This window comes from Gossypium hirsutum, chromosome D05 (assembly GCF_007990345.1).
Source record: "Gossypium hirsutum isolate 1008001.06 chromosome D05, Gossypium_hirsutum_v2.1, whole genome shotgun sequence".
Lineage (NCBI taxonomy): Eukaryota > Viridiplantae > Streptophyta > Magnoliopsida > Malvales > Malvaceae > Gossypium > Gossypium hirsutum.
The window spans coordinates 14065158-14084773 of NC_053441.1; the positions used below are offsets into that span (position 1 = coordinate 14065158).

The window sequence follows — 19616 nt, forward strand, 5'->3', positions numbered from 1 at the left end:
TATTTTTCTTTTGAGTTCGACGTTTTATTTTAAAAAATGAAAATGAAGTCATCATCAATCACTTTCGGGAGGTGTGATCGAGTTATTTCAAAATTTGATCGTTTTAATAAGAGATGTAATTTGCTAAAATAATATTTTTTTGTCTACAAAATCCAGAAAATAAGTTCAGGAGTCGGTTACGCACGAGAAAATATTAGCACCATTGTTATGCCCAAAATTGGTACCTAATAATTACTTCATGTATTTAGTGTTGAAAAATTGAAATTTTGAAAAGAGTTTAAAACACAATCCCACTTAGCATAATATTATTTTTAATCAAAATGTACAAGGGGCCTTTTATCTCAAGGTAACAAAAGGTCACATCCCATAAGTTAGGACACGATAGCTCGAACCCTCGAAAATAAGCTTGCTTTTTTTTATTTTACTATTTAATTAAATCTCATGTATTTTAATTTTAAAAGGATATTCGGTCATTTAGGTTCAACGAGGAAGTCGAACCCCATAAGTTAGGGCATGACTTCTCGAATATCTAAATATGGAACATTGCCTTATTTTAAAAAAATTCCTCCTTTTTTGAATAATAACAAATGTAATATTTAAAACGATCTGTATTTATCTTATTTGGATACAATACATCAATAAATAAATATATCTAAACCTAATATGTAGTATAGTGACAAATGGAATAATATATAATAACTATGTGAGTAGAATGTTAGAATAAATAAATAGAGGAATACTATAATAATACTAATGTAATCATAATAATATTAATAATCAGATCATACTGATACTAAAACAAATAAGATAAAAATAAAAATGAAAAATGCATAATTTAAAAGAGATAAATAAACGTGACATGAAAACATCAAAATAATAAAGTAATAATTACAAAAAATAAAAATAAAATAATAACCACAATAACAATGCACAAATAAAAGAGTATGGATAATCTTTTCTTTTTAAGTGTAAAAAAAGATAAAGATAACTAAATAATAAATAAATTTTTTTTATAGAAAGGTTGAAATATAAAGGATGAAATAGAAGTTTAAATGAAATTAAAAGGAGAAGTCAGAATAAATTGAATAATAAAGGATTAAATTGGAAACATAACAAAATTATCTATAGAAATCATAAATTAGAAAAAGGCACAAACGGATTGGATTAAAATAGGATGAAATATATAGGGACTTAAAAGGAAATTATCCCAACTCAGGACACGCATCTTTTCTCTTGGAGATCAGCAGACTGAGGACTTAAATGAAAGTGGGACAAAATTGAATGGAAAATTTTAAAAAGAGAAAATATAGAGAAATTAGGACTAAATTAAGATAACTAAAAAACAAAAGGATTAAAGACATAAATAGACCCCCTAAAAAATACACGGATCCTAGAACGAATCAGGTCGGGTCATCGGGTTGGCTGAAACGACGCTGTTTCAAGTGTTCCTCTTTTAAAATGGTCTAAGGACCAAAATAAAAATAAAATAAAATTAGGTGGAAAAATCAAAAAATAAATAAAATAAAATAGGACTAGATTGAAACAGACCGCAAAAGTGGAAGAACCAAAGGCACAATTAGGCTATTTTTCAAAAACACGTGGATCCTGTCAAAGGATCGGGTTGGATTTAAGTTTTGGCCCCTAAACGACATCGTTTTGGGACCTTCTGGACTCTTCTGAAACGACGTCGTTTAACAAAAAAATCATTTTACACATACTTTAAAAAAAAACATTTTTCTCTATTTTTTTCTCGCTGGGCCGTTGCTGCCGATCGCCGGCAACAGTGACCACTGTCTATGGTGGCCGAAAAATCACCTAAAAACCTATTTTAACCCCTTTTTCGCATAGAACCCGATTCATAACCGAAAAATCTCAAACCGAAGCCCAAAACTCCCAAAAAGGGAGAAAACCTTTCTGTTCTTAGCATCCTCCGCCGTGGCCTCAGCCGAATCCCCAGGCATCGGACAGCCTTCAGACCGGAAAAGCTAACGTTGGTGGTGGGAAGACCAAGCGGCAAGTAAAAAAGTCCCCTTTATATATATATATTTGTTGTTATTTTTGCTTTCGAATTAAAAATAAATAAAAGAAAAAAATTGACCTTAAGGATTAGAATCTGATTTCTATCTTTTGGATTGCTTTTTCGTATTTTTTTCGTGTGTTAAAAAAAAACTACAATATGGTTATGGCTTTTATAACCATAGATTACATTGTTTATTATTTTTTGCTATTGTTTCTATTGTTTCTGCTTTCGTTTTTGTTGTCCTTGTTTTTGTCTTTTTTCATCATTTTGCAGGTATTCTTGGAGAGTCAACGACAGGGCAAAAAGCCTGCCCTTGCCATTTTGGTGAAACGGCGGCAAAGGCGCGTCAGGCCTCAAGTGGCGTGCCTATTCATGTGGAGAGCAGCAACGCTGAGGATTTTAGGGTTTTTTATTGAAAACTTTGTTTAGGTTATTAGGCTTGGGTCATTAGGGTTTTTTTTTTTGGGCTTGTAATTTTGCAATTGGATTGTAACAGATTTTATTATTTTATTTTTGGTTTGTTTTTGTTGGGTCCGAACTAAATTGACCTATTACATTTACTTGCATGGAGTTACAGGCGTCCAGGAAGATAGGTTTTATCTGGATTACGATCATGATATTGCACTGGTAAACAAGCATTTAGATTGGCTGAAAGAAGATTACAAAATTCTTGGTCAATGGTAAAGAAATGAGAATCGAAAATATATGGTTCAAATGGACAATGGACACTAGAAGTTTGTTGATCATTCGTAAATCGTAATCATGGATCAACATACAATGTGCTCTCAAATTGCTTGACCGCAATCAGAGATCGCCCTTCATCATTATGGATTACTAATAATTCAATTCATAAACAATTGTACGTATAAATGTGTGTTACATACCAATTTTAATAAATCTTGTATCGCATTCTGAATGTTGCTCGGGTTTCCTTGTTTCTTTCTATTCCATAGCCTCATTCATCTTTTATTTTCTGCTCTCTTTATTATTATTATTATTAAAATAAAACTAATTTTATGCGGCTTAATGTTGTTAACTATTAAAATCTAAAAAATATAAAAATTATATTCTTAAAAATAGAAGTATAAGAATTGAATTCAAAATTTGTGAGAATAGAAGGATGTATCTCATATTTTAAGTTATTTTATATTACTAAAAAGATTTTCATTAATGGAAATGAAATAATTGTTCAAATATGGAAAATGAAGATACACGATTTTGTCTTGCTTTTCGTTATCCTTTACACGTTTATTTTTAGATAAAAAAAAATGTGACATTTGAGAAATAAAATAAGGATATAATTGCCATATACAGTCTTTTGGCGGTACAATTGATTCTATTTATAATATAAATTTGAGAATCTTAAAAAAGAATAAGGAGACGAAGGGAAGGGGCCCACTTTGTCTCTATCGCCACTTAGCCAGAATATATAATAAACGTGTAGAAGCACCGGCCTGATATATACCAGAAATAAAGGAAGCCATGCCCACCTTATTATGAATTACGTATGATTAAAGCAGAAAGCAAAATATCAATTTTCCTAGGAAAAATAATCAAGAAAGGTTTGTTCATCAAACCCACAATATCCATTCATTTCATTTTCAGGGTGAGGAGATTGAGCAAAGACATGCTTCACTCTAACATCCACACTCAACAAAAAGGAAGCAACATAACGTGTATGAGATAAAATCATAATTAGATGTTTTCATTCTAAATTCAATTGATCTGTTTAATATGTGTGAGGCCGATCATTTCACCTTGGAGGAGATCTTTGTTAAACGTCTTTTTCTTTTTTCAATTCAGAATTAATTACTTAAAAACATCTCAAAGAAATTACAGATTTTGTATTTAAAAGAAACTAATAAATTTATAATCGATCAAACTTAAGAAACAAGTTAACCTATATGCCTGATGCCTATACATTTCTTTTTCAAGAGGAATTCACGACTTCTCTGTTTTTAATCAGTCGTGTGTATAGTATTTTACGAAGTAATATTGCAATGAGATATACTCAGCTATTCGTGATTAATATTTTTTTTTCTAAACATAGAGGAATAGGAGGATTATATCCGATTATTTTACTTGAAACTATGGGTTTTGTTTATGCAAGATGATCAATGCTAACCAATTATATTATGCAAAATTTTGCTTTCACGAAATAGGAACAAGTATAATAATGGGAAGTGTGTGGCATGGGGCAAAAGAGTTTTATTATTATTTGACCATGTCTAACATGTAGTGCTCAACCATCGTTTCCATGTTGACAAAAGATAAGAGAAACTACTAGTCTTGAAAGTTGAAAACTTAAGCACCAAAAATTCGAAAGTGACACGAAGCGCATGATATTGAGAACCAGGTCACTATATAAATAGGCTGTAATAAGAAATAATTAAGAGCTCAACCTTTTAGATTGTTTTGGCAGACAAAAGGGGAAAAAAATTGTTTTTGATGGGTAGCATTGCAGAAAGATGGAGAGAACTAAGTGGGGAGAAGAAGTGGGAGGGTTTATTGGAACCCCTTGATAATGATCTCCGCAAGTTAATTATTCATTATGGTGAAAGAACTCAAGCTGTTATAGATGGCTTTATTGGCGAAAAGGTATCGAGATGGGTTGGATTGAGCCGATACTCAATGGAGAACTTGTTCCGCAAAGTGGGGTTGGAGATAGGCAATCCATACGAGTACAAAATAACCAAATTCCTTTATGCAAGGTCAGAAATCCAAATCCTTGATTGGATTTGCCCTGGGGAATCCAATTGGATCGGCTATGTGGCAGTGACCACCGACCAAGGAAAGGCAGTCTTGGGAAGGAGGGACATTTTGATCTCTTGGAGAGGAACCAAGCGAACCTATGAAATGATTAACGATCTTCAAGCAGATTTAGTCTCAGCCGCTGATATTCTTGGAGACAATGAAAATCCAAGGGTGCACCATGGTTGGCATTCTATATACACTGCTCAAGACCCCAAATCCATTTACAATCAAACCAGCGCTAGAGATCAGGCAAGTTTAATTTATTTTACGTACTTAATGTATTGTCCATATCGAATGCTAATAATTACCAAGTTATTTTATTTCAGGTTCTAAGTGAGGTTAGGAGACTGATGGATTTTTACAAAGACGAAGAAATCAGCATAACTTTGACAGGCCATAGCTTAGGTAGCGCAGTGGCCACTCTGAATGCAGTTGACATTGTTACCAATGGATATAACAAGCCGACAAGCAGACCAGACAAGGCTTGCTTGGTCACTGCCATTGTATTTGCCAGCCCTCGCATTGGGGACTCAGGCTTCAAGAAAGCCTTCTCAGGACTGAAAAACCTTCGTGTCTTGCGCATCGAAAATGAGTTAGACATCGTCCCTTCACTGCCATTACCATTACCTTTACTAAATTATACCCATGTTGGGATGGAATTAGTGATCGATGCCCGAAAATCTCCATACTTGAAAAGCCACGTAGATTTGAATAAGAATCTGATGATTGCTCATCAGTTGGAGATTTACCTGCATGGAGTTGCAGGTACACATGGGGACAAAGGAGAGTTCAAATTAGAGGTTAATCGAGATATCTCACTTGTAAACAAATACCTGGATGCACTGAAAGACGAACATAAAGTTCCAACTAAATGGTGGATGGAGAAGAACAAAGGAATGGTTCAGCAAGACGATGGTTCCTGGATATTGGATGATCATGAACCAGATCATCCTCCAACTCTAACATAATCTATTTTTAGATAAGCTTCATATGATGAAGGCTTTATGTTCCAACTTACGGGTTTACTTTTAATTACTTGTACAAGTATAGTTATTAAGGATAAGAATTTATTGCAGTTTGTGTATATTTCTTGTGAAATTATACTCATTGGAGTGTATCAACCAAATACAAAAAATGGTATTATGTAGAGTCGGGTAGGGTTTTTCTCATTCTTTTTCTTTTTAATCTCCTTTTTTCCAATTGATTAAGACAAATAATTGCCTAGATTTCCCAGATGGGTAATTGATATTTTTTCCTTTTGACCATGGGTGGTATATGCTCAGTTTTGCCTTGTGGGATTGGACATAATCCAGTGTTGCCATTTTATTTATCCATTTCTTTGGAGAAACATAGATCACTTTTTTTTTCAATGTTTAATAAGAGGACAACTAAGCTTCTTGTTCTTATAAGAACCCGAAAAAGGAAACGGATCTTAATTAGTGTTTTCATCATTTTATTAAGAAACCTTTCTTTGTTTTTATTAAGTAATTGCTTTTTATTTATCCTAAATCAGCAGTGAAATTGATATACAACTAAAGTTGAAACTTTTTTGCAAAGCTGAGGTTACAGCACAATCATATAAACATAGAAGAATTGGTAAAGCTCAATTTAACAAGATGTGAAGAGATGTTTCTTAACACAGCAGTCCGCATCTTATTGGCCCTCCTCGATTGCTTCAATGATATTTATCCTATTCGAAAACTACTTCCCTGTGAAGGTGGCACAATCCTAATACTTTCTTCCATATATCTCTTTAAAAACAAGAACATTCAAAGAAATATGGTTTCTGGTTTCTTGATTTCTTCATACACAGGGTTTCCTTTTAAACTTTCATTTTATTTTTTTTCAACTATGATCCATATCGATTTTATGATCTATAAAGATTAATTCTTTCGACATATATGATTGTTTCTCTCAACAATATCATTTTTTCATAAAAATAAAACATGTCTTAACTTTATACTCGACTTTTGTTGGTAAGCTAAAATATATGTTTTTTCTAAACATTATTTATTAGTTTAATGGTATGTTATCTTATGAGGTATGATTTGATATGGGATGTAAATATGATAGAAACAACATTGTTGGGAGCGATAATCACGAATCTCAAACATAAACCATAAAATAGATATGAAGAATATAAAAAAAAAAGAAAGTTATATCACAAGTCACAACCGCGAAAAGATGATTATTACTATTGTTATAATGAAACATTAGTTTATTTTAATTATTATTAATTATTTTCATATTTAAAGTAATTACCAAAACTTACTTTTTGATTATCGAAATAATTTTTGATATAATCAATCAGTTTTATTTTCTTTGTAGAGTGGAGTGAAGGGTTGATGCAAGGCAAAGAAAGCCTAATTTGGTCCATTGGCATAGTAGTTGGCCTAACTTAAATGAAATATAGTGGGCCAACATTAAATTGGATCAAAGAAATGAAATAACGTTAGTGATAGTTTCTTTTTTCAAAGCACCGTATGGTAGGTTTTTTCTTCTTATTTCTTTTTAGCAAGAAGGAAGCATAAATATTTTGGAGGGTAAAATTTGAATTATCACTCTTTGAAAGATATAAAAAATTGTAATTTCATTATTAAATTTTAAATTTTAAAAAGAGTTAAAATACAAATTTCGATCCCAACTTAAGTGAAATTATGAAATTGAATTTTTTTTGTTGTTATTATATTTATAAATGATGATATATACCTATTTAATTTTAGTGCAATCTTTTTTTTAAGAATAGTAGTGCCAATCTTAAACTATTATCTTAACTTTAACTTTTATAATTAGCAAAATATATATTAATAATATTACTTTTTATAAATTAATTTATACGTAATTAATTAAATTAAAAAGTTAAAAATCTCCTAGCGTAAGTGGAGAGTTCATTCTTTTATATTTTTATATGATATTTAGGAGTATTCTTTTTCCCTTATAAAATTTTAAAATATAAATAAGTTGGCATACTTTATGTTATTTACACTAAAAGAATTATATAATTTATAAATAAATTTCTTTCGATTACACTTAATCAGAGATGAGATGAGGATGATTAAGAATTTATAAGATAAAGAGTAAACTATGGAGGGGTCGTAATTTATGCTCTAAAAGACTCTTTAATACTTAAATTAAATAGTGGATGATAGCAAGCTTTGGAGAATTTTTTAATAGAGTATAGTTAATATGTGAGCTCATACCTCTTGCTTAACGATAGGCCCTTAGGTTGTTAGTTACTTTTGAAGTTGTTGCTCTCAAAGATTTGTGGGACTAGTTGTAGTCAATTGAAGTGTATGTCACAGGTTGTTTGTTACTATGCCTTTCGCCTGTTTGTCAGCCTTATCGTCTAACTTCTATCAAGAGTTGTTGTCTAGACATGATAGTTATGTGTTATTCAATTATTTCATACTATCTATCGGTTTACAAAAGCTTAAGTTGTAGAGATTGTTAATTATCTTAGGCTTAAAACCTAAACTTTGTGTATAATAATATCTTCTCTCTTAAAATGACTTGGTGAAATCCTATATAATGCAACTAGAGAAAAACACACAAGGTTGGAATTGTTCTGTCATGAATGTATTTAGTGGGTGTAAGAGTGTGTATACCTTGAGGGAAGAGAAATGTGTTCCTTGAGGCGAGAGAATATATTGAGGAAACGATGATGTGTCCCTTGAAGGAATAAGAATATATCTCTAAAGAAATGATCAGTAGTACTAATTAAGTGAAAGTAAAGTTTAAAGAAGTCAATTCATTTGACTTTGTTGTTAAGAAATAAAGTTCTATGGTTTAAGTGAGAACACAACTTGAAAAAATTAATTTACTCTAAAAATCAAAATTCAAAATTATACCAAAAACATAAAGTTAACAACTTACCATAAAATTATTAAAATTACATTAGAAAGTTACCAACTTACCATGGGGATACAAAAATTTTGTATATAATTTTAGCGGGTTATTAAGATTTATTGCTTTCTTAAAATTACGTTAGGAACTTACCAAAATTTAACAATAAAAAAGATTTAAAGTTTTCATTAGTAAAAGTTACAAAATTTATTTATTATTTTCCTTTTAATAAAAGTAATTAACAAAACAATTAATTACATGAAGTAGTTTTAAGCTGCCCATATGTTGACATCCACATAAGAAATCTTTTAGTTGCTTTAGCTCCACCACCACATACATATATTAATTTTATTCCATGCGATTTACGGGTTTTATTTATTTAATAATTAAAATATATTAAATTAATTTACACTATTTTTTTAAAAAATAGATAATTAAAAATTAAAATAAAGTAATTAAACCATAATATATTAAAAACATATATATGTGATATTAACTTAATTTTTAAACAGTATTAGAATGTTTTTAAATATATTTACATATTTAATTTTGTTTTTCTAATTTTTTTAATAGTGTATAAAAAAATTAAACATAAATGTATGTTTTAGTTTTTTTTTTTAAAATTGATAAATTTTTTGTATAATTTCTTAAAACCGTTAATTTTATTTTTAAATTTAATGTAATTATTTATAACTAAAATGTAGAATATTGTATATTATAATGGATTAGATATTAATGAATGAAGATGTCAACTTGTTGCAGTTTTAGTTTGCGATATATGAATGTTTCCATGATTTTAATTTAAAAAGGTGCCTCACTAGAAAATCACTGGTGAAGATGACAAGTGAAAAAAGAGAGTGCATCCAAAATATTCTTTCATCTAAAACATTACAAATGACGAATATAAATAGGTGGATCCTTCCACTAAATTACAACTGGATACTACATTGAAAAATAATTTCTAAATTAATATAATATAAAAATAAATAAATTGCACACAATGGTCAAAGTTTATATTAAAAGTCAGATTAATTCTTTATTCAAAAAATCAATAATTTAATTTTTTTACGTTAGATCAAAAAGTAAATTAGTATTTTTTTTTTGCTAAAAAACTAACATGGCTAATAGAATATATTAGGGGTGAACAACACTTGATTCGATTATAAAAAATCAAAAAAAATTTAAATTTCGAGTTAGTCGAATTGAGTTATTCAAATTATTTGAGTTATTCGAGTTTCGAGTTCGAGTCTAGTTGCACTTTACAATTTGAATAACAGATTGATGTAAATACCCTTTTAGTCCCTATCAGTTTTGAAAATAAACAAATTGGTTCCTCTAAACAAAAATTACAAAAAAAATTCAAAATATTTATAAAAAATTCCAAATTTTTATTTTAAAAAATTATATATATTTAAAAATCTAAAAAATATATATAAAGAAATTTAAAATTTCAAAAATTTTCTAAAATAATAATTTTGGGATCTAAATAAGTTTATTAATAATTAAATTATCATACTAAAGCAATTTTTTATGATTTTGTTTTGAAAAAGTTTTCAAATATATATGGTTTCAAATTTATATACTTTTAACATGTTTAATATTTTAAATGAACTCGAACAATTTCACTCAATTTGACTCGATTTGAATTTCATTTTACTCAACTCTATTCGAAAAAAATTCAAATCGAGTTAGGATAATAAAATAAGATTCGTCAATTCGATTAACTCAAAATTTTTTTACTCGATTTGATCAAATGCTCACTCCTAAAAAGAATAACTAGATAGTTATATAACATGCTATGCATATCTCATAATGATGTACAAGATCAATTTTTAAAGGTAAAAAATAAATGAAATTTTAACAAAAAAAATAATTTTTTTTATCTAACATACATAAATTAATTTACGCATCCTTTTAGTAAAAAAGACAAACTATAATTTAACTCCTAGTATCGAAATCCATATACCTACAACCAACTCATCTGGTAGCTTTTCTAATTTGGTAGCTTTTAAAAAATTAACTAGGCGGCCGTTTTTATCACATCTTACCAAAAATTATGTTATTTGTAGTAGGTAGATTTTATTTTATAACGTCTCCCCTCCTGGTATTTTGCATATCCAAAATGGCTTCATTGTATTCTCTCTGTTTATCAAAACAACAATTGTTTGGCATCCTTTTGATCCTAACTTTCTTTTCAAGTTCGAGAGCAAAGAGATGCTACAAATCAATTATCAGCTTTGGAGATTCCTTGGCTGATACAGGGAACTGGGTCATACTTTTACAACGAAATAAACCTACACCTGCCTTTCCACCATTTGGGGGGACTTACTTCAATCGACCAACAGGCCGATGTTGTGATGGTCGTTTAATCGTTGATTTTTTTGGTACTGCATCTTTGAAACTCCAATCTAGTAACTTTAGATTTTGGAAACATGATTTTAGATATGCTTGATGGATAATGATCTTTTTGAGTGTTTGTTTGTTTGTCGTGGATTTGTAGCTCAGAAACTTGGACTTCCATTGGTGCCACCATATTTTCGAGATGCTAATTGCAGTAATTGCCGAAAGTTTCAAAAGGGTGTAAATTTTGCTGTGGTGGGAGCAACAGCGCTTGATAATGCATATTTGGCACGAAAAGGAATCATTAATGAACTCACAAACGTTTCTTTGGGAGTGCAATTGGGTTTATTGAAAACATTATTGCCATCTCTTTGCTCCTCATCTTCAGGCAAGTATCTGCAGATGCTGTTGTTCTTACCTAATAACCAAAAATGTACCATCGTTTTCAATTATATGGGGCAGACAGGCCAAGAATTTATAAACTGTCATAATTGCTTAGTCATTCGGCGACGGATTTTCTATTGAAAAATAGTTGATACCAATTATTTTACGTTCACGGTGATGATTCACAGCTTGCAATGAATTCCTTAATAACTCGTTGATTCTTATGGGAGAGATTGGAGGAAATGAGTTCAACCTTGCATTCATTCAAGGAATTTCGAGTGAAGTGATAGGAGGATTAGTCCCTGAGGTTATCAAAGCCATTTCTGCAGCAATTGAGGTAACATTCCTGTCCTCTTCTGCTAAAGTTTTTAGTTAGCATAATCAACATGGATAGTGACACCAAGCTTTTCACACAAAATTTTCAAAGAGTAAATCAACTGTATTGCATATATCTTTAATATTAATGGACGGTTGCTTCAATACAACGTGTAGGAGTTAATCGAGTTGGGGGCGATGACATTTGTGGTTCCTGGAACTATACCACTTGGATGTCTGCCGGTTCTTCTAACGCGTTTTCGGACTTCTAATAAGCAGGCTTATGATCGCTATGGTTGTTTGATATGGCTAAACGACTTCGCCCACTACTATAATGAATATCTTAAAAAGGAACTAGAAAGTATGCGAAGGCTTCATCCTCGTATCAATATTATCTACGCAGATTATTACCAGGCTTCAATGCCACTTTATCTTTCTCCAAGATCGTTTGGTACGTTTTCTGTTCTGACCACGAAAACCTGATAAAGTTAAAGCATATATGTTGTTATTTTTCACTAATAGGTTTGTATGCCAGGATTTAAAAGCACTCTGACTGCATGTTGTGGAGGCGAAGGTCCATACAATGTTAACGTGACGTTAAGTTGTGGTGATCCAGGCACGAAATCCTGTGATGACCCTTCCTCCTATGTTAACTGGGACGGTGCTCATTTCACAGATGAAGCCCATAGGGTGATCTCCAACGGTCTTCTGGATGGTTCATGTACCATTCCTCGGTTTGAGTTCCCCTCATGTGCCTCATAATTATATTATAATCTACTCCAAGTGAATAACGGAATTAAGATCAAAGCAAAATGATGCTTTGCTTCTTGTATTTAAAGTTCTTTAAGTGTGCATTCCTGCTAAAAATGTCATTGGCTGTGAAAATTGAAAAACATCGAGGCTGGAAAATAAAGTAAATTCCTTCTTCTCTGGGATAAGTAATTGAAAGATTAATTTCTCCTGTTAGTAATATGTACGGAGTAGGTCTTGTACTTTTCCATACATCGCCTACTTTTTTGGATGAAAAAAATATTGCATCGTCATAAATTTAGTCCTCAACATTTATATTTTTGTTAAAATATTAATTATTAATGTTGTTGGCATGACAATTCGCATAGCAGTCTATGTACACACCATTTATTTTATATGTCACGTTAATAAATAATTCAAAAATTATAAAATCAAAATTTAATAAAAATAAAGTTCATAAAAATTTAAAATATTTAACATGGAGTACACGTGAATTCTCATGTAGACTACCGTGTTTAAAAATTAACTTTTAATTAGTATTTTCTTAAAAAAATATTATTTTGGGTCTTTTTAAAAAAGAATCTTTTAAAAATGTTGAATGTCAAATTTAATTAGAAAAAGAATAAGGGTCAAATTGATAATGGATGTATATGTTAAGAACTAAATTTTATATAATGAAAAACCCGGTATATAAACATTGAAGCATTGAAGTAATCTTAGCTAACTTTTAACAGGTAGATATTAGAATCCGAGGGTTTTTTACACAATAATACAAAAAAATTTAAAAAATATCAAAATAATACAAGCATTTTATTATGTACCAAAATGGTACAAACAGTAGTGGAGGGACTGCCACAGGCGGCACCAATGGTGCCAGTGGCAGAGGTGGCACCCCACATTTGTTCGTATTTTTCTTATTTTCGAATTTTATTACTTTCAAAAAATATATTATTTTCGTGTTTTATTATTTTATATTATTTTATTACATAAAGTTTGAAATGTATTAATTTAGTGTGTTTTTTATATAAATTTTGTAAAAAACCCTCATTTTGGCCATTTGTTCGTATTTTTCTTATTTTCGGATTTTATTACTTTCAAAAAATATACTATTTTCGTATTTTATTATTTTATATTATTTTAGTACATAATGTTTGAAATGTATTATTTTAATGTGTTTTTTATATAAATTTAGTGAAAACCCCTTATTTTGGCCATTTGTTCGTATTTTTCTTTTTTTTCGGATTTTATTACTTTCAGTAAATATACTATTTTCGTTTTTTATTTCTTTTCGTATTTTATTTTTTCATAAACATATTTTTTCGGTATTTTATTTTTAATACTATTTTTATAAAAAAATCCAAAAATAAGAAAAATATGAACAAAGGAGGGTGCCGCCTGTGGCAGTGGCATCTTTGGTGCCGCCTGTGGCAATCCCTCAACTACTGTTTGTACCATTTTGGTACATAATAAAATGCTTGTATTATTTTGATATTTTTTAATTTTTTTATATTATTTGTGTAAAAAAACCCCAAAATCCGAATTTCATCTTGACGTAGAAGGCAAGCACAGCCGCAAACACATTCTGACAATGTCAAATCCATTTTTTTAAAATCCGTAAATGCCTCCTTAATACGGGTTTTTTACCTAAATAGGATAGAAAAAAATACTGAAATAGTATGTCAGAAAAAAAATTTACCAAAATAGGTTACTTTTTCATTGGAGCCTATTAGATAGGCGCCAATGAATAAAATAATATTTTTTTTGAATAAAATATAATTTTATATTTTTCCGGGTTAGTATATAACCTGTATAATACATAGTATTGGCGCCTATCTGGAAGGCGCCAATGGTGGGGCCTATTTGGGAGGCGCCAATGGTGGTGCCTATCTGGGAGGCGCCAATGGTGGTGCCATACTGAAAGGCGCCAATGTTGTGATTTTTCTCTATAAATACCCCCAACACAGACATAAATTTGACTACAGAAACGGAAGAAAGAAGAAGGAAGGAAGCAGAAGAAAAGAAGGAAGGAAAAGAAGAAAAAAATTAGGTATTTTGGTTTTTTTTAAAATAGAATGTAGAGTCTTGTTAGTAATTTTATTATTTGAAAGTTATTTTGTCATGTTATTAATTTTGTTAGCTTCTGAATGAAAAATTTTGCATTAAAATTTTTATGTATTTTGTTTACATTTTGAAACTGTTTTAAGAAATTTGAAATTCTTTTTTACAGATCTAGTATTGAAAATGGAGAATCAGTTTTTTGTATGTGTTTATTTCGATGGGGAAATTTTAACAACAACTGTGGGATGTATATTTGAATGTCGCAAACAAGTAGCAATGAGATTTGATAGAAATATCTTGTTTGATGATATGAAGGAAAAAATTAGTGAAAAAATTTATAGACGTTGTGGGAGAAGGATATCAAAAGTTTTCTACAAGTTTCCAGTATCAACAGATCCAATAAAATTTACCGAAATGGAACTTGTAGACGATGAAGACGTGGAAACAATGGTCGCTCTTTATTGTGGGACTTCGAGTAACAAAAATGCACCGATTCAGTTATTTACTGAGTTAGCCAGTGTGGAGGCAACTGAAGATCCCACTCCATTAGGTGAAGAAGATGGAGTTGAAGCGCCGTGTATGGTGGTTCCGGTATCGTATGTTGATAGTCAATCACCTATACATGGGATAAATATTGATCTTAATGCTGCAGTTGAGACTGATGTGGTTGGTGATGATGTATACTATAGTAGTGATCCTGTTGATTACGAAGTGGATAGTGAGAGTGATCCCGACGCAGACGAGGTCCCGGATGATGTTGACGACGAAGGGGTGAATGAGGATGGAAATGTTAATGCGTCTTCAGTCGGAAACCAGATTCGTCGTATTGTGATACACAATAATACTGGGGCACACATGTCTCGGATAGACCCCGATACGGCACGGGCAGTTGAGTTTCCGGAGTACCCTGAAATACCACATGCTTACCGAATGGGTGTATATTCTGATCCAGATGAGTTACGCGTGGGCCAGAGATTTGAAAGTAATGAAGAATGTATGTTTGCGATTAAGCGGTATAGCATGAATATATCAGTAGATTACAAAGTCATCGAGTCTAAACCAACATTATATATTGGAGAGTGTTAGAGGTCGGCAGAAGGCTGCAATTGGCGGGTACGAGCTACATTTATGCAGAAGTCACAGATGTGGGAAATACAAAAATTTGTTGGGCCCCACACATGCACTTCAACACGTATGACAGAAGATCATCGAAAACTTGACTCCAAAACTATCTGTACATGCATCATGCCAATGGTGAAAGACATGCCGACCATTAAAGTTTCGGTACTGATTGCTGAAATACAAGCACGATTCCAGTATCGAGTATCATACCGGAAGGCATGGATAGCTAAACAGATAGCAATGGAGCAATTGTACGGAGATTTCAATGCATCGTATAATGAATTACAGGGATGGATAGCCGCCATGAGGGAACACGTGCCGGGGACTGTAATTGAGTTGCAGACATGATCTTATGACGGGCCAAATGACCAACTACAATCGAGAAAAAGAATTTTCCATTGGATGTTCTGGACATTTGATCAATGTGTGCACGCATTTCCCCACTGTAAACCATTTGTGCAAGTAGATGGAACCTGGCTATATGGAAAATACACACAGATCTTACTTCTTACGGTTACTCAAGACGGCAACAGGAACGTACTCCCGATAGCATTTGCCATCGCCGATAAGGAGAACATGGAATCGTGGGAGTTTTTTCTTACCAACCTGCGGAGGTATGTGATTAGCAATGATAATATTTGCATCATTTCCGATAGAGGGAAAGGATTAATTGCAGCCATTAGGCGTTCTGGTGTACCATGACAATCTGTTTACTGCATCCGGCACATCGCGGCTAACTTCCAGCGAGATTATAAGAATATAGATTGGAAGAGACAAGTTGTGAGAATGGGTAAAGAATTACCTTATCTTTTAAATATAAGTTTTAATGTTTTAGAGCAATACTGTAACTTAAATTTTTTTAATACATATGCAGCGTATGAGCTAGAGCCACACGTTTTTCGCCAAAGAATGGCCCGGTTTGAGAGTGACATGGAGGGTCAAACCAACACATCTTTCCGGCAGTGGCTGGGTACCATGGAGCCGTGGAAATGGGCTCAAAGTTTTGATGAGGGCTTTCGTTATGGTCAAATGACTACAAACTTAGTGGAGGGGATCAACGCTGTGTTATTAAAAACACGACATCTTCTAATTTCATCTGTCTTCTCGGCAACGTTCTACAGGTTGGCTACCTTGAACTTAGCAGAATACGGCATCCAAATGAACTGCACAATTAATAACGTTGTTATATTAACGCGGGTCGAGTGAGATAAAATAATAAAATTAAGTTTATATTCGAAAAACTTACCCCCTCTCCAGCATGATTCTCAATCATTAGACGATATATCGGAACCGACGGTGACTTCCCGATACCCGGATTAGTACTCCACCTACGAAAACAAATTGTTAGAATAATATATTATAAAAAATTCAACTAATTATTATAATGAGGAAAAATTCATCACCTATTTACGAGTGGAAATACATATGATTGATGACTAATGGATGCCAAGAATGGCATTCGGTAAAGTGCCCACGACTGCAGCAGTATGAGGCATCCGCCTATGTCAACCGCAGAAGGATTTGTTGTCCGACAAAGTTCGCGATACAGCATGGCTAAAACTGCGGACCCCAACTGTATGAACGAGTGTTATGCAAATTGGATAATAAGGGTAAGTACATCAAGTGGACCGTACTGCCGTTTGCATCCGGCATGAGTACACCCCCTATAAGGTGCATGATGTAAGCTCGAGTAGCCTGCATCATCTCCCGTTCATTAGCAGTACTTGGCAAATGCTCAAAATTGACATGTAGCCATGAAAATCTCAAACTGGTAAATTTCCCCTGACTTGGCGAGCGTCCAAGTAATTCATTGCAAAGGGTAGCTGACCTAGAGATTGAACTTACGCCCGTGACGCATTCCCGTCTATGGGAAGCCCGAGCTGTACTGCAACATCCCCTAGAGTGACGGTACACTCTCCGCACGGTAGATGAAATGTGTGGGTCTCCGGACGCCATCGCTCGACTAAAGCGGAAATCAAGTCGTATCGCAGATCAAAAGTCCGAATCAATGCCGCTGATCCGAACCCGGCTAACTCTAAGTATGGTATTAGGCGTTCATCTGGCTGAAACCCTACACTATTAACACGGCCCCTCAATGCGCGGTACGGACCCTGACATTATTAAATTAGAAAAATAGTTAATACAATATAATTTAATTCAACAAATAACATGAATATCAAAAATAAATTTTATTACCATCTCATTAATAGTACTTGGTATGTGTTATTATTATTAATTAGAGAACCCATTTCCTGCAAATCTGCAATAAAAAAATGAATTCAGTTAATTTATTAAAAATCAATAATTACTGTTAAATAAATACAAAATCAAATAAAATTTAATTATATAAAAGTTACATTATATAAAAATTAAATGAGTTAACAACAACTATATGATTAAAAAGTCAGTTATAATTAAACTTTTAATAAAATGATTTTTAATTTTTTTATAATTAAACTTTTAATGAAATGATTTTTAATTTTTTATAAACTTTATATGTTAAACTCACCAAATACTAAACTAAACACAACAACTTATAGCTTAATCATAAATTACTAATAAATTAAATTTTAAATAATTACAAACACAATATTGTGAATTTTTCCCAAATTACTAACAAATTAATTATAAAATAATTACAATATTCATACAAAAAATTACAATATTACAATATATCCCCACATTACAATATTCATACAAAATTACAATATTACAATATTCATACAAAAAAATTGCAATATTCATATAAAATTATAATATTACAATATTCATACAAAAAAATTGCAATATTCATATAAAATTATAATATTACAATATTCATACAAAAAAATTATAATATTCATACAAAATTACAAAATTACAAAATTACAATATTCATACAAAAAAAATTGCAATATTCATACAAAACTATAATATTACAATATTCATACAAAAAATTTATAATATTCATACAAAATTACAATATTCATACAAAAAATTACTAATCTAAAACTATAAATACAAATTTAATTATAAAATAATTACAATATTCATACAACATTACAATATTCATAAAAAATTATAATATTCATACAAAAAATTTAAAATATTCATACAAAATTCTAATCTAAACTATAAACACTAAATATAGATAATTTATAATTAATAATTAATAATTAATAACAAAAAATTCACAATATTTTCTAAAATATATCCTAAAAAATTCACAAACTATAAACCTTTTAAATTATAAACAAAATTATTTATTAAAAAAATACATTACCTTTTTTTTTCTTTCTTCTTCTTCTTCTCCTTTCTCTCTTTTTTTTTCTCTACCATGTGGAGTGAGTTTGAGACCATTTGCTATTACTTATAGCCAAAATAAAAGGTTTATGAAGGGACAATTCAATGGCAGCATCAGCAGCATGCAGGGGGGGCAGAGGCACCATTGGCGCCTCTCCATCAGGCTCCTTCATTGGCGCCTACTAGACAGGCGCCACTCGACCCGACCCGACCGAACCGTATTTTGACCCCGTATTTTTTAAAAAAATATTAAAATATTAAAAAATTATATTTTATTAAAAAAAATTATTATTATTTTATTCATTGACGCCTATCTAATAGGCTCTAATGAAAAGGTAACCTATTTTGGTAAATTTTTTTTCTGACATCCTATTTCAGTATTTTTTTTTCTACATTATTTGGGTAAAAAACCCCTTAATACCATCCAGGAATTAACAAATCTACTGAATGGATGTCGGCCAGTTTATCTAGTCCTTTTTCAGACTTCTAATAAGCAAGGTTTTTTTTTTCATCAATAAGCAGGTTTTATTAGTAATAGCAGCAGTCCATAGAAGCAACAGCACAAAGATACAACAAGATCACCTTAGCAATCAGCCAATCACCGAGAACAATTAAAAGCCAAGCATAAAAGACAGTTCCTACTAGACATCTAATTTAGCTAATGAATCAGCGAAACCATTAACTTCCTTGTAAATATTCACACACACACACACACACACACACACACACACACACACACACACACACT

General features: G+C 31.3%; 2 protein-coding genes across 2 annotated transcripts; both read left to right on the plus strand.

The window, feature by feature from the left end:
* Nucleotides 1–4438: 4438 nt before the first annotated feature.
* Nucleotides 4439–6139, plus strand: LOC107960751 (phospholipase A1-IIgamma). Its single transcript, XM_016897037.2, has 2 exons — nucleotides 4439–5023; nucleotides 5101–6139. Exons 1-2 carry the CDS (start codon nucleotides 4469–4471, stop codon nucleotides 5740–5742), a joined length of 1197 nt encoding a protein of 398 aa, XP_016752526.2. The 5' UTR covers nucleotides 4439–4468; the 3' UTR covers nucleotides 5743–6139.
* A 4600-nt stretch (nucleotides 6140–10739) lies between these two features.
* On the plus strand, nucleotides 10740–12601 carry LOC107958419 (GDSL esterase/lipase At1g28600). The gene is made up of 5 exons (XM_041092657.1): nucleotides 10740–11001; nucleotides 11118–11345; nucleotides 11530–11678; nucleotides 11834–12107; nucleotides 12192–12601. Exons 1-5 carry the CDS (start codon nucleotides 10740–10742, stop codon nucleotides 12416–12418), a joined length of 1140 nt encoding a protein of 379 aa, XP_040948591.1. The 3' UTR covers nucleotides 12419–12601.
* The last annotated feature ends 7015 nt before the right edge of the window (nucleotides 12602–19616 follow it).